The sequence below is a fragment of the Callospermophilus lateralis genome, chromosome 1 (assembly GCF_048772815.1).
Source record: "Callospermophilus lateralis isolate mCalLat2 chromosome 1, mCalLat2.hap1, whole genome shotgun sequence".
In the NCBI taxonomy this organism is placed as follows: Eukaryota; Metazoa; Chordata; class Mammalia; order Rodentia; family Sciuridae; genus Callospermophilus; species Callospermophilus lateralis.
In genome coordinates, this window is record NC_135305.1 from 43,175,105 (window position 1) to 43,190,079 (window position 14,975).

The 14,975-nt window shown below is 38.0% G+C and overlaps 1 protein-coding gene across 4 annotated transcripts in view; it reads left to right on the forward strand.

The window, feature by feature from the left end:
• St7 (suppression of tumorigenicity 7) overlaps positions 1–14,975 on the forward strand; it is a 262,405-nt gene that overhangs the window by 199,768 nt on the left and 47,662 nt on the right. For all 4 annotated transcript variants that reach the window (XM_076861670.2, XM_076861677.2, XM_076861683.2 and 1 more), the window contains one exon: positions 2,882–2,996. In XM_076861670.2, the coding sequence (XP_076717785.1) occupies positions 2,882–2,996 (115 nt within the window). The remainder of the gene's footprint in view (positions 1–2,881; positions 2,997–14,975) is intronic.

Sequence of the window (14,975 nt, forward strand, 5' to 3'; positions counted from 1 at the left end):
ATGAGAAGAGGAAGTGGAACATAACCTGAAAACTGATTTATTCCTAAGTAGCAGGTGATGGGGAGCTTCAAGTACTGTACGGAAAAAACCCAGGAGAAAATGGTGTCAAGGAAGCCAGGAGAGACAAGAGTTTCAAGGAAAAACTCATCAAACTGTCAAATGGTGCAGAGGTCAAGCAAGAAGAGGACTGGAGGGTATCCACAAGAGGGATTTGGGTCAGCTATATTGTGGGACAGGACCAGTAGATGGAGAAGAGTTGTGCGGACATCTGCTACATTGAGTGGTGCAGCGGGGAGGTAACAGGCTAGGAGAGCATCCATAGGCTTGTTTTCTAAGATTATTAAGAAGGGCTAAGGAGAGTGATAGAGGTAGCAGAAGGTTCACTCTTCCATCTTGTTTATGTTAAATAAAGAAAGCTAAGTCTCCAAATTGTCATATGACTTAGATTGCTCCCCAACATGTGCTCTTCCTCATGTTTAAAAGCCTCTCATTGGTGATCATTTTTTGGGGGCACAGTATACTCTGTCCAAGCTTCTAGTGAAAGAGCAGCTGCTCAAGCTCCTCACAAAAGTTCTGTTCAAACTATCTGAGACTGCCATGTTGGTGCACAGGGTCTGACTGGGTTTGAATAAAACTCAATTTTTAATCTATAGCAACTAATATTTGGAAATACAGTTTTAAAATTACAGAATGTGATTTGTTTCCTTGAAGTTTGATGTTACCTGAGGAATTGGTCAAGACCAATAAATGTTTAAATGTTGCAGTTTAGAGAATGCCTTTATTGTGTTGCCAATTGCTGAGTGGCAGAGAGCTTTTATTCTAACAAACTTTAATTAGTGAGAAAAAAAAATTGAAGGGTGATGTCAGCCAAAATCAAAGTAAACCAGAACAAGAAATACTTTTATTGGTTGCAGAACAGCAACAATGCATGGTGTCATCTTATTCACTTCCATTACTAACAATGAAAATACTGCAGGTCCCTCAGTGGGGTTCAGACTGTCAGTCATGAACACATGATCATTTTGATAGGTGTTTTTCTCTGGTAATATGATGCTCTTTGGGGTTCCAGAAAATTATTTATTTTTAAAGATATGGTAAATGATTCTTGGCTTTCAAAAACAAAACAATATGGTAAATGTTCCTAATAAAGGAAGAAGTCCCTGCAGTGCATCCACTTAGTTCCTCCGTGGCAGTGGATTACCCTGTTTTTCTCTCAGCATAATTGCTTTAAAGATGTTGACATCAAAAAGAATTATCAATTGTTTAGAAGTCTTTATAGTAGAAATCAGTTGATCCATTTGGAGGAGCATAAATATACGAGTGCTTTATGAAGGATCTGATCGACTTTTACACTGAGATACCTTTCTCTAAGATAAGATTTTACTGTGAAATTCTTGGTCCTTTCTTCTTTGTCTTTGCTTTCCCATGAAGTTTAATTTTATTTATTTTAACTCCATTTGGACCTCACTTCTTCTCCATATAACCTAGAAGGTTTGGGCCATTCCTTTAACCATTGTTCCACCATTACAGCCAACTCTCTTGCTCCTTAACTTTTCATGGAACCTAATCTGGTCTGCCCACACTCAATGTCATCATTAAATGTCTTGCTGTCACTGGACTGCTGACCACTGCTAACTGGGACTCAACAACCATGGCAGTGGTAGCCTCTGTAAATTCATGGTCTGCACTTCGTTGGGTCCTGGAGATGGCCTTCGCCATCCTTATATTTTCACCTAATTATTCTTTTCCTTTGTGAATTAGATTAGCCACTAATTCACTCCTATCTTTAAACTTCCTCCCACCATGTACTCCCTGTTTCAGAAGACAATCTTGACTCCTATTTTATTGAGGCCACCAGGCAGGAACTTGTGAACTTCCCTCTTGACCACCACCCCTGTCCCTACTGATAAATTTTCTCTCAACTGTGTCACCTTCTAGCTACTTTTCTACTTTCTTCTCCTTACCTTTGCCCCCGAGGATGCTCAAAAGAATAGTGCCTGATTTCTTATTCTTCTGTTCTCTGGCTTTTGTCCAAACTGCTTTTAACAAGCTTACCAATGATCTGGAAAAGCCTGTGAGTTATTTTTTAGCTTTTCCCTTATTTGGTTTCTCTATAACATTTTGTCATTATTGACCATCTTCTTCAGTTTTTTATGAAAATCTTTCTTTTTTGGATTTTCTTTACTGTAAGTAGAGTCTCACAAAGTCAAACCTGCCATTTTTCTGGGCTAGGGGTATAGCTCCATGGTAGTGCCCTGAGTTTGATCTCTAGAAATACACAAGCACATTAAACTATAACCAGAAGTTCCATTTTTCTAAAATTTCAGGGAAAAAAATAGAAAAAAATATTTGGGTTTTAAAACATAATAATGTGAAAACTTATAATCCATTATTATGAGTTATACTTTTATACTAGAAAAATATCATGCTTCGGTAATAGCTTTAAAAAATAAGAAACCTGATTCTGTGGTACATGTCTGTAATCCTAGCAACTGAGTCAGGAGGCTCAAAAGTTCCAGGTCAGCCTCAGCAACTTTGTGGATCTCTGTTTCAAAATAAAAGAAAAGGACTGGGGATGTAAGTTCAGTGGTAGGGCCCTTGCCAAGCATGCATGAGACCCTGGGTTCAAGCCTTGGTACAAAAAATTTTTAAAAATTTGGGCTGGGGTTGTGGCTCAGTGGTAGAGCACTTGCCTAGTACGTGTGAGGCACTGGGTTTGATCCTCAGCACCATATGAAAAAGTAAACTAATAAAACAAAGTTTAAAAATGTTTTTTTAAAAAGAGAAATATTTATTTCTTAAAATGTTTTGACTGTAGTAATCATTTCACTGTGTATATCAAAACATCATGTTGTATATTCCTTGGTGTCTTCTTTTCTAGTTAATGAAGGAGTTCCCTCTTCTGAGCATGTTCAACATCCATGAAAATCTTTTAGAAGCCCTTCTGGAACTTCAAGCATATGCTGATGTTCAGGCAGTCTTAGCAAAATATGACGGTGAGTCCTTGGCTGTTTGTATGTTCTTGAGAACTCACTCTCTTCTTGACATGTCCCAGTGACTAAACTGAAAGGATCATTTCAAGTAGCATAGCAGCTGGGTAATTCTCTTCTCAAAGAATTTTACCTCCAGTGTCATGATGGTGTTTTATAGAATCTTTAGGAATTCATGCTTAGTAGGGGCAGAAACATCATGTGGCCTGTGCCCGATCCTCTCCGCCCCTCCCCATGGTCTCCCCTGGTGCTCTCTCTCCAGCAGGTCATTATATTCACTCTGTTTTATTCCTTCATGGTCAGGAGTCACTGTGCTGGCAGCAGAGTGCTAAAAGTCTAGGACAGCACTGACTGTTAGAGGTCTTGCTGGGACACCACATTGGTTCCCTGTGAGCACTACCTGTTGGTCATGTGGAGCCTCTGGAGCAGTATAGAACAGCTAGTAGTCCTTGTGCTTGTGACAGCTCAGTAAATATTTGAAGATAAAATCCTGTCTGTTTTACCCTAGATCTTTTCCTCACTAGCAGAATATCCCCATTTCTTTTTTTAGAATGGGCTTTAAAGTCTCTTCACCATTCTGGTTGCTGTTCTTAAAAAACCAGAAGATTAACTGGTACGTCCTAGAGATTTTAAACTCTTCTGTTCATATTACCATTATTTGTGAACTCACCATTTGATTCTTTGTACAGAAGTTATCTGCATAAGTCAGGCACAATGGCTCATGTCTATAATCACAGTGACTTGGGAGGCTGAGGCAGGAGGATGGAGTTTGCTGCCAGCCTCAGTAACTGTGCGAGACCCTGTCTTAAAACAAAAAAAGTAAAAAGGACCAGGAGTGTATCTCAGGGGTAAAGCAGTCTTGGGTTTAATTCTTAATACCATACACACACAAAAAAAATATCTGCATAATTACCTGTCATGACCTAGCTACTAGAAGCTCTGCAGAACTTCATATTATTCTATCTTATTTTGTTGACTTTCTCCCTGAAATAAATGTGTTTGCATGTAAAATGAATATTATGGAGTGTTACTTATATTGCATAATCATTTTTTTGTTTTATAAGATATTCTTTCTTTAGTAAGCATGTTTAATTCATTTAAAGAAATTTTCAGATCACAAAGTCTCAGGAATTTGTCAAGAATGTAGGGCAAACTGTTTCATTTAGGTCTTATTTTTCATAAAATTTCACAAAATTCTTCATAAGGAATCTCTGAAATGGGTTGAAGCTGTTTTCCTTACAGTTGAGTGAATTGAGGCCTTTTGAGACTTTTTGTTTTTGTTTTGCTCGAATTCTTGCTTAAATTGGTGGGAACTAAATGCCCTTTGCCAGGTATGGCATCTTTTTGCTATGTGGACATGAACACCCTGTGTAAGAAGATATGTGCTACCTAGTATGGAACTGATTTTAGAAAAAGAAAAGTATCTGTGGAACACTTTAAAGTAAACAAAATAAAGACTGTTTGGCCTTCATGTCAGCTCACTTTTATTCTCTGTTTACGTGCTGGAATTTTACTGTTCTGCTGAACAGTGGTCTAAGCTTGAGAGCCTAAGCTAAGGGGCTTTCCTGTAGCCACAGTGCCCACACATTGAGCTGCTGCTGTTGCTTCTTCTTCTTCTTCTTTTTTTTTTTAAATTCTTTTTTAGTTGTCAATGAATCTTTATTTTATGTATTTATTTTTATGTGGTGCTGCGGATTGAACCCAGTACCTCACACATGCTAGGTCAGTGCTCTACCACTAAGCCACAACCAAGCCCAAGATTCTTTTAATACCAAAGAAACCTAGTCCCATGTCCATGGGTTCAGGTGGCAGTGCATTTTTCCAGATGCCACAACAAGGTTCCAGTGTTCCTATCCCATTGCTGACCAGTACTCAGCCTGATACATCAAGGCGTAAGAAATAAAGGTTTAACCAATAGTGCCTTGGGGATCACACGTCTCATAAGAGTCCTTTCATGAAGATCTCAGTTCATTACAGAAATCGTCAGCCTGTATTATAAAACTGATTGCAAAATAAAGAAATGAACTCATTTGGAGCTCTTCATTGTCTCCCTGTGTCCCATCGCACAGCCTCTGTTCCACAATAACCAAAAGCTGATTTATTAGATTCTGATAACATATGTTCGTACTATTTGTTACAACAGCCTGTCCCACCCTCCACTAAAACTTGGCTCACACTTTGAAAAATTCCTTTGTTGCAAATGGACAAACTCACCATATCAAGGGCCTGTGTTGAGCTTTGTTTATGTTGTGTACCTGGCAACAGAGATGATGTTCTTGTTCATTATTCATGGAAAAAGAGCCTCATTAGTGGCAGGCCACATACTGTTGCTGAGATGCCTTGTTAGAGGTTTTCAGTTCATCAGTTGTCAATAGAGTGCAGATGACCTAACCTCCACTAAATTCTGTAGGGAGTTTTGGTGCTGACTTGGCTCAGGCCTGTATCATTTACAGTAGAAATATAATGAAGTGGCTGCTGAAGTTACTGTTCTTGAGGGGTGCACTGCAACCACTCACAACTGTTGAAAAACATGCCTCTTGTTCCTCATCCCATACCCTGAATGGGTTCTTTCAAGTTCCTCCCTGTTACTTTTTCTGGAAACCCAAAGGACCTTGACTGGGCTGCTGGCCTCTTATGGGGCCCTGTGCAAAGTAGTGGGTGCTTCAGAAGGTTTGAAGGCCAGACAGCTTGTAGGGACACCCTGTTCTTCACCCTGGCTCAAGTGTCATCATTCTTATCTATGAGATATTGGAGGCAGTGGTTTGAATTCCAGCCCCTACATCCCTCTGCACAAAGCCACACCCAAAGCAACAGGATTATATGTTATCTTTGCAAACCAGGATTCTCTAGTTGCATAGCTGTTTCTTGGAAGGTTTATAAGAATGGCAGTTGTTCATTGCATTTGTTTAGATAGCTGAATGTCTTAAGTGGTATGTGGGGGAAGTGACACAGTGGGATCAATGCTATTTTTCTAACCTTGGCAAAAAAAGGGTTTAGAAAAATGGCAAGACACAGGGAAAAAAGGAAATATTTTTTGGGGGGCGGGTGAGGGAAGCAATATGTACTCTCCTTGCCTCATTATTCTTTATCATTAAAAAAAAATTTGGCTTTGAGTCTCAAAATCCTTCATATTCTCAAACTCCTCTTATAGTGAAGCACTTTGGAAACCCTGGGTCTCTACTAGGATTTCCCGGTTAATTGATTGAACCTCCTTATAATCTACAACCTAATTTTGGTTTTGCCCTTGAGATAATGTCTTGTGTTTTATTATTCTGGCCATTAGTCTGAAACACTACTTGTTCACTGCCAAGAATTTTCATACTCTTCTATTTCCAATTTATTAACCAACATTATATGGGGCAGTTTTTATCCAGGTGGTTGGTCCTGGTTCTATAATGACCTTCACCAAATGATTAAAGCAACATCAGCAACAACACTTCCTAGCATTTAATTGACACATTTATAATGTGTCTGTGTCATATATGATTTTAAGCTTTCACAGATGAACCCATTTGTCCTCACCATAAGTGTATTTGTTAGCTCCACTTTTTAGCTGTGGTGTGGCTGAGAAGTACCTTGCTCTCAGGAAGAGCCTAAGATGTTAAAGTAAAGGCATGTAGATGGTATGAGAGAAACGAGATCAACTGAGATCATTGTTAAATACAATATGAATGCCACGAGGAAAGGAGAGCCAAGGATACAAACCAAGGGGTCCACTCTAGGCTGAGGCGCCTAACCAGCACCTACTCTCTCTGCTGCTGACAGTATATATTTTTTTAAATTATCAATACCATTGTACTTGTTATTATTAGCTACAATTTATTGAGAAACTTTCATGTCCAAGCATATCATAGGCATTATCTGTACCATCAAATAACTTGCCATGAGGCAGTAATTCCATTTTTAGCAGATGCAGAAACTGAGGTTTATAAGTTGAAGTAACTTGCAAGACCACACATTCCTAGACAACTGCAGGGCTGGGATTCATGTCCAGATCCAGCAGCTGTAAATCCCATGTGTTTTCTATAAACATAAGCCTTGCCGAAGCCACATGCTCTGCCCCTCTCATCCTTAAAGTCATGAATTACGTGGTCTAGGGCTGTGGTGCAGAGTTTTGGTAATGCCAAATTGTCTTGTAAGATTTCTTTCTAATCGTTCTTTAAGAAATGAATGTATGCCATTTTTTTGCTTATTTTTTTTCTGAAATGATCTTCAATCAATTTGTATTTGATTTCTTTTCTCACAAAGGGAAATTGATGTGTAGTGATCATTTATTTTGTGATTTATCACCCTTTTTTCAGTCATACCTTTATTATAGAGATAGCAATGTTTTCAAGATCATGAGTTCATCAGAACCTTCATTTGAAGCCATTGTAGCAGTTGTTATGAGCTTTTCAAAAATCATTTATAGGCCACCTAGTTTGAAGGGTCAGTCTCAAAGATTAGAGTGGTAGCTTGGAAAAGGATTCATGCATTTCTTATTCATGATCATTTGTGCATTTAAGTTTTAGAAGAATCACATGGTGCAAGTGAATGTGAGGGCTACAGGGTACCTTTGGGAGCATCCAGCTCTGCCTGTCTGGCTAATTCTAAAAAGCAGCCATGGCCAGTGGTGAGGAAGTGGACTGGGCCCTTGCTTGGCCCTTCCGGTCCTCACTGAGTGAACTCAAACAAATCAATCTTCTAAGCCTCTCTTTTGTTCTCTGGAAAAGAAATCAGGGTTTGGAAAGGCTAAGCAAATTGCCCAAGATCCCACAGTTTATAATTTGTTGGGAGGATTAAAGTAGTTTAATTCCTGGTAAGTATTTAGAACTTCATGGAATATACAAATTAAGAATTCAGAAACTGTTAGCTACTCTAAAGAACCCAGATTGCTACTCCTGAACCTCATGACTCTTGATCAATCTCATTCAAATAGAAAACCAGCTGGGCTGGGGACATAGCTCAGTTGGCAGAGTGCTTGTCTAGCATGCACAAGGCTCTGGGTTCAATCCCCAGCACTTACTTTGATATAACATCTTCTCAAGGCAACTTAAAAAGCAGTTATAGTGGATAATTTAAGACTACAAAAACAGTTATAATTAAACCCGTGATATTAAAAGACTGTCCATTTCAGCCTACAGTATTATTACAATTAAAGTAAAGGGATACTTTCTATTCCCTTTTATTAGTTATGTACTCATTCATATATTATTTTGTATATGTGCAAATCCTCAAACTAAGAAATATATGATGATATGTGGAATAAATCAATTAAAATATGGTTCTTGGTCTCAAGATGATTTTAACCTTATCAGGGAACTAATTATGCATAATTGTTCTGAACAAATATAGGATATGATAAATAACATCAGGGATATTTTTTAAACGATTATCTTAGAATTGCAGAAGTGAGATTATTTCTGACCCTGATGGGGCACAGAAAGATGAGAAAGAAGGTGAGGTCAGGATCTGGGATGTTTTCATTAATGACATAGCAGTAGTTCTGAGTCTTGAAGCAGATTTGCAAATACAAATACCAGTACAACTTGGAAGGCATTCATGGCAGGAGCAACAACTTGAATAAAGATAGGTTAAGCAGAAAAATATAAAACATATTGAGAGAAGTAAATGGTTTAAGAATTTGGAATTAGACCAGAGACCTTATGCCTAGTAGAGGAAAATGTAGGCCCAAATCTTCATCACATCAGCCTAGGATCTGACTTCCTTAACAAGACTTCCTAAAGCACAAGAAATACAATAAAGAATTAATAAATGTGACGGACCAAACTAAAAAGCTTCTTCTCCACAAAAGAAACAATCAATGAAGTGAAGAGAAAGCCTACATCTTGGGAGCAAATTTTTGTCACATGCATGTCAGAGCACTAATCTCCAGGATATATAAAGAATTAAAAAAACTTAACACCAAAAATACAAACAACCCAATCAATAAATGGGCTAAGAAACTGAACAGACATGTCACAGAAGAAGATATGCATTCAATCAACAAATATATGAAAAAATGTTCAACATCTCTAGTAATTAGAGAAATGCAAATCAAAACCACTCTAAGATTTCATCTCACACCAGTCAGAATGGCAGTTATCAAAAATACAGACAACAATAAATGTTGGTGAGGATGTGGGGGAAAAGGCACACTCATACATTGCTGGTAGGACTTCAAATTGGTGCAACATATTGGACAGCAGTATGGAGATTCCTTAGAAAACTTGGAATGGAACCATCTTACTATAGTAATTCAGTCACATCAATGTTTACAGCAGCTCAATTCACAATAGCTAAACTGTGGAAGCAACCTAGATGCCCTTCACTAGATGAATGGATAAAGAAACTATGGTGTATATATACACAATGGAATATTACTCAGCATTAAAAGATAATAAAATTATGCCATTTGCAGATAAATGGATGTACGTGAAAAATATCATGCTAAGCCAATCCCCCAAAACCAAAGACTGAATGTTCTGATTAGTGGATGCTGATCCATACTGAGGGGAGACATGAGAAAAATGGAGGAACTTTGATGGGGCAAAAGGGAGGGAGGCATGGAGAGGGGAAATGGGAGCAGGAAAGATGGTGGAATGAGATGGACATCATTACCCTAGGTACAAGTATGAGTGCACATATGGTGAGACACCACATTGTGTACAACCATGGAAATGTACAGTTGTGCTACCATTGTGTACATGAATCAAAATGCATTCTGCTGTCATATAAACCTAATTAAAATAAATAAATAATTAAAAATATAAAACCATACACAAAATGTCAGTTGAAATGTGAGAATAAGAGCCCAATTTTGTTCTCCCCCACAAGGCAGTGTCATGCCCTATTTTTAAAATCATTTCAAGTGTCTAATAAGATACATACTGATATTTCATAAGAACTCAAATATTTAAATTTATCTCCATTAATTCTTAAATTTTTGGAAACCTGAAAACAGAAATGCCAGGGATTTTTATTCCTGGTCAAAAGACAGATAATTTCTTTGCATTCAGAACAACTTCAGCCTTTGAACAATTTGCACCGATGGAAATAGAGATCCAAGCTCTTTTGGATATTTATGCCATTAAATTATTTAGTGATTGTCCTAAATTTTGGGGCAAAAACTTCCTTGTAAGGAACAGCTGGTCTTTTTTATTATCATGAATATATATAAATGCAACAGCTATATCAATACCATTTTTATTGATGCCATCAAGTTCATCCTAAATTATTATTATCTGCCATCTGTTCATATGCAAAGGGTATACTTTTTAGAATGGGGTATGTTTCTAACACTGGAGGAAATATTTTCATCGAAGTAGATTGAAAACAGAAGTTGCAAAGAAAGCCATTAGGGAATCTATTTTCAGACTATTCAGAGAATAAGCCTTTTGCTGATATTGTTTTGCAGAGTAAGCATGTAGTTATAAGTAAAAATTTCATAAACCTTTTTCATGGCCTGAGGCCTTATAATCAGCAAAAGTTATTTAACTATCATCACTGAAATGGTCACTGAATACCCTGTCTTTTTGTTAGTCTGTTTTCCATTTATGTTTGAGGAGTAAGCAAGGATAGAGGGATTTGAGATGTCAGGAAGACCAGGGAATGATATCTCTATTCATCAGCACTCTACATGTCAGGCTGCCCACACCTCCAAAACAGTGTCTTTTGGTCAAGTGTAAGATGTGAATTTTGATGCCACAGGCACAAACAACTTTGGAAACATTCACTATAAAATTAGGCTACATTTGCAAAAAAAATGGTTTGGAGTGCTGCCAATCCCTTTTAGCTGCTTTAAACCTAGACCAGCTCCCTTCTCTGGGCTTGCTGTTATTTAAAAGATCAAGAATGTGCTTGAAGATAATCCTTATGTAAAAGATGAGCAAATGAACCACATTGCTACTTCTAAGAAGAAAATAATCATGAGTTGCTGAGAAATGATAGCTCTTCAAAGCTTTGGACTAAATACTCTCTGATTGGGACACCAAGAGGTAGATCTGCCAAGAGGACTAGCCTTAAAGGTCACTTTAAAGCAAATGATAGGCTGTCAGGTGAAGTACTATAAGAGTTCTGATGACAAATGTCATTTCAATGAGGACTGTGTGCATGGGAAATTTCTCTCATGATGGAGAAGACATTCCATGAATGCATACATCTGTAATTCACATAGTTGACACATGCATAAACCTTGTATATTTATGTTGGCTTTAGTAATCCTTATTGCCCAGTTATCCTAATTTACCAAAGTAGCATTCCTCCCCAGCCAGCCATTAGCACCACAGAAACTGCCGTGTTTGGCTTCAAGGCACCAGCCACAGAATCGGGCCCTCTGACAGACCTCCATGGGCAATCCAGTCCAAAAGTTGCAATAACATCTGGTGTTTGGCTTTGCAGCATACAATGAAATTTTCTGGGTGTAGTTGAACGTGTGTAGCCTGCCCTTCCTCCTGACCAAAATTACTAAGGTCATGTAGAATTTCCGAATTGAATCATCAAAATCCCAGGTGGCAATTTTTTTTTTCTGGGTTCTTGTGTGTCAATCCTTTTTATTTTTTTCAGTGAATTTTCCCCTCTGGTTGAAAGAGGGCCTTGAATTGATTTTTTGATCATGGGGCAAAAGGATTCTGTAGTTCTATTGTCTTCTTTGCATAATATCATAAATAGGAGTAAAGAGAGAAATTTATGTAGCACAACCACATTAAAAAATGGAATAGTAACAACACATCACAATCCACAAACAGGTTACAAAGAAGAGGTGGGCCGCTTTTGTCTTCATTCCCCGCCCCCATTTTTGTTTGTCTCTTTCATGGTTCCAGAAGCATCTGTGAAGGACACATGTGTTGGACTAACATGAACTTCAAGTATGTCTGGTCAATTTGTTGCTTGACCAAGAAAAGGGATACATGTTGAGTATCCCTTATGCAAAATGCTTAGAACCACAACTATTTCAGATTTTGCAGGCTGGTTTTGTTTTTTGTTTTTCTGGCTTTTTATTTTGGAATGTTTATATAGTTGATCATCTGACATCAAAATGCTCCATTATTCAAAAGTTCTTTGGTGCTTAAAATATTTTGGATAATGGAGCATTTTGGATTTTGGATTTTTCAAATTGGGGTATTCTACCAGCACTTGGTATTTTACAATCCTAAAAGGTTACATAGAGTAACTAGGATTTTTTTTCATATTATTCCATCAAAGATCTATCTAATCCTTATGTTAAAGATACTATAAGGTGCTTCTGGATTCAGATACAGATATGACCTAGTATGTGTCACCACGTTTTCATGCTAATGGAGAAAGATGTTAGACACACACACACACACACACACACACACACACACACACACAAACACAAGTGATGTGTTTGATGAAGATGAAGCAGTGTATCTGTTAGGAACTTGCTATAACCAGTTCAAAGAATGAAGTCTTTGAGAGTAAGCCCTATGCGTAATAGGGTAGTCATTTGGAGCATCTGTGGTCAATGGCTGAATCAGTAGATGTCCATGCCACTATTGCATAGTGTCTTCATTTTGAAGAAGTTTGAGATTTATTTATCTGTTGGACACTACCACTGAAAAAAATTTTAGAAACAGATATGAAAAATTGACCCTCAATTGACTTATCTCATGCATAGGAACAGTAATAATTCATTTTAAGCTACATTTTGGTTGCTATTTTTGGTAGATGAACTGAAGAAAATTAGCTGAAAAAAAATCACTAAAAATTGTTTTATCGTATCTAAACTTTTACCCCACAAGTTTTTTTCCCCAAGATATTGCACTGGATTTTTGCTATTATGAGCCATTTATGACTTTTGAAAACTACAGAGGAATTCTCCCTATGATGACCTTTACTTGCAGCAGAATCCTTCCAATAAAGGGTCCTTAAGGAGCAAGGAGAGGTGTGGCTGGCCTTCCTTGTTCTAGCCAAAGATTCTTCTACTTTTCTTCAACCTTGTTTCAGCTTTTACATTTTTTTTCTTCCTACTGCAGGAAGGAAGTATTCCACTGCTGTTTCAAACCGACATCTAGATTAGTGTACCAACACAGTGCATTGTGCTGGGACTCCACAAAGACAAATGTGGTTAACACATGTTGAGAAATAATGCATTTCTGACTCCCTCTTAAAACCCCCAACAACACTGACCAATTTGGTTTCCAGGAGCTAAATTGTTTCCAAATAGAAGGATGCCGCTATCAAGGGATTTGAGATTTTAGTACATTATTCAGGATTTCATTCAGCAAACACTGACTACTAATTATAGTTTAAATATTGTTTTGTGTTGTGGGTTGAAAGTGATAAAGAAACACAGCTTTACTCCTAAAGTATACCGCGAAAGTAGGAGTAGCAAATAAGGGAACGAACAATTGCTGTAGGTATAAGGAATTTGATAGACTTTAAGCCAAGAATACAGGGATGCCTCACCCAGCAAGGAGAAATGAGAGAAACCTTCTCAAAGGAGGTGCTATCTGAACTGAACCAGACAGTGAAGATGCATAGGCCAAAAGAGCACATTAGAATTTCAGAGGCACAATTTTTTTTTAGTCAATTTTTTTTTTTTTTTTTTTTTTTTTTGTCACTGTGACTCAAATACCTAAGAAGAACAACTTAAAAGAGGAAAAGTTTATTTTGGTTCAGAGTTTCAGAGGTTCAGTCCATGGTTGGCTGACTGTAGCTTTGGGCCCAAGGTATGGCAGAACATTATGGCAGAAGGGTGTAATAGCAGAAAGCTGCCAGTTCATTACAGCCAGGAAGCAGAGAGAGAAGGAGGACCTATGCTCATCAGAGACAAAATATACACCACAAAGGTACCACCCCAGTGGCCTACTTCCTCCATCCAGACCCTACCTGCCTACAGTTACCATCCAGTTAATCCGTGCCGGCAGTTAAAACTCTCGTAACCAATCATTTCACCTCTGAACAGTCTTGCATTGTCTTACATATGAACTTTTGGGAGACACTTCATGTCTACACCATAACAACAATTGATGTAACTTATGTGGGGTACTCCTTGAATCCCACAGAGCAGAGAGATGGAGAATGGGTATAGTGTAGGACGAAGATGCCTTAGGTGAGTTAACTAGGGGCCAGACCTCAAAGGACTTTGAGTCTAGCTCCAGTTTAATTCTAAAGGCCTTTGAGAGACCTGGCAGCAATTTCAGCAGAGGAAGGCTTTAATCTGACTGCACATTGAGAGTGGCACTGTGGCTTCACATTTGTCCTTGTGTGGCTCAAAGTTGTTGAGAGTCCAACACAATGTAAAAGCTCTCAGACCTGAAAGACTGGAGCACATTGAAGAGGGCCCAGAGATGATTTCAGACACTGTTTTGAAGCGCTGTTTTATCGAGGGAAGGATTTGCAAGGTTTTCCAACACTAGTATAAAATTGTTCGTAGAATTTGGTTTTTCTTCTTTAAACAAAAAACAGGAATTCCAATGCTGATACTTTTTTTGTCTCCTGGGTGAGGAAAACTTTCTGTTTTAAACTATAACCACTTATTTTCATTTGCTCTCTGGTGATCTCTTCACTCCGGCAAATTGAGGCTGATGTAGACACAGCACAAACCTCAGATAATCTTTCAGGGGAGCAACTAAGACATGAGAAAGAGGCTTCCAGTGCCCACGTAATCCATCAACACCTACATACTTCTGCTGGGTCGTAACAATGTCATGAGGAGGAAAAATGTGAAAGGTGGGGAACAGGTGGGGTACTTACCTATCCTTTACATTAAAGGTTGAAATTGAACAGTGAAGTCCATGATCAATGCCTTTCAAGGTTGATCTACAAGTTTCATTTGCTAAAACAAAGCATCTAATCAACTTTGGCCTTGCTGACACTTCAGGTCCTGATAAAGTGGACAAAGCCTATGAATAACACCCTGGATATAATTTCTACAAAAAGAAGAACTATTAGTGGAGATTAATAGAAATCATAAACAAAAGGAAAATAATCATAGATACGTTCCTTGAATCTAAACCTAAACAAAACCCAATAACAGCA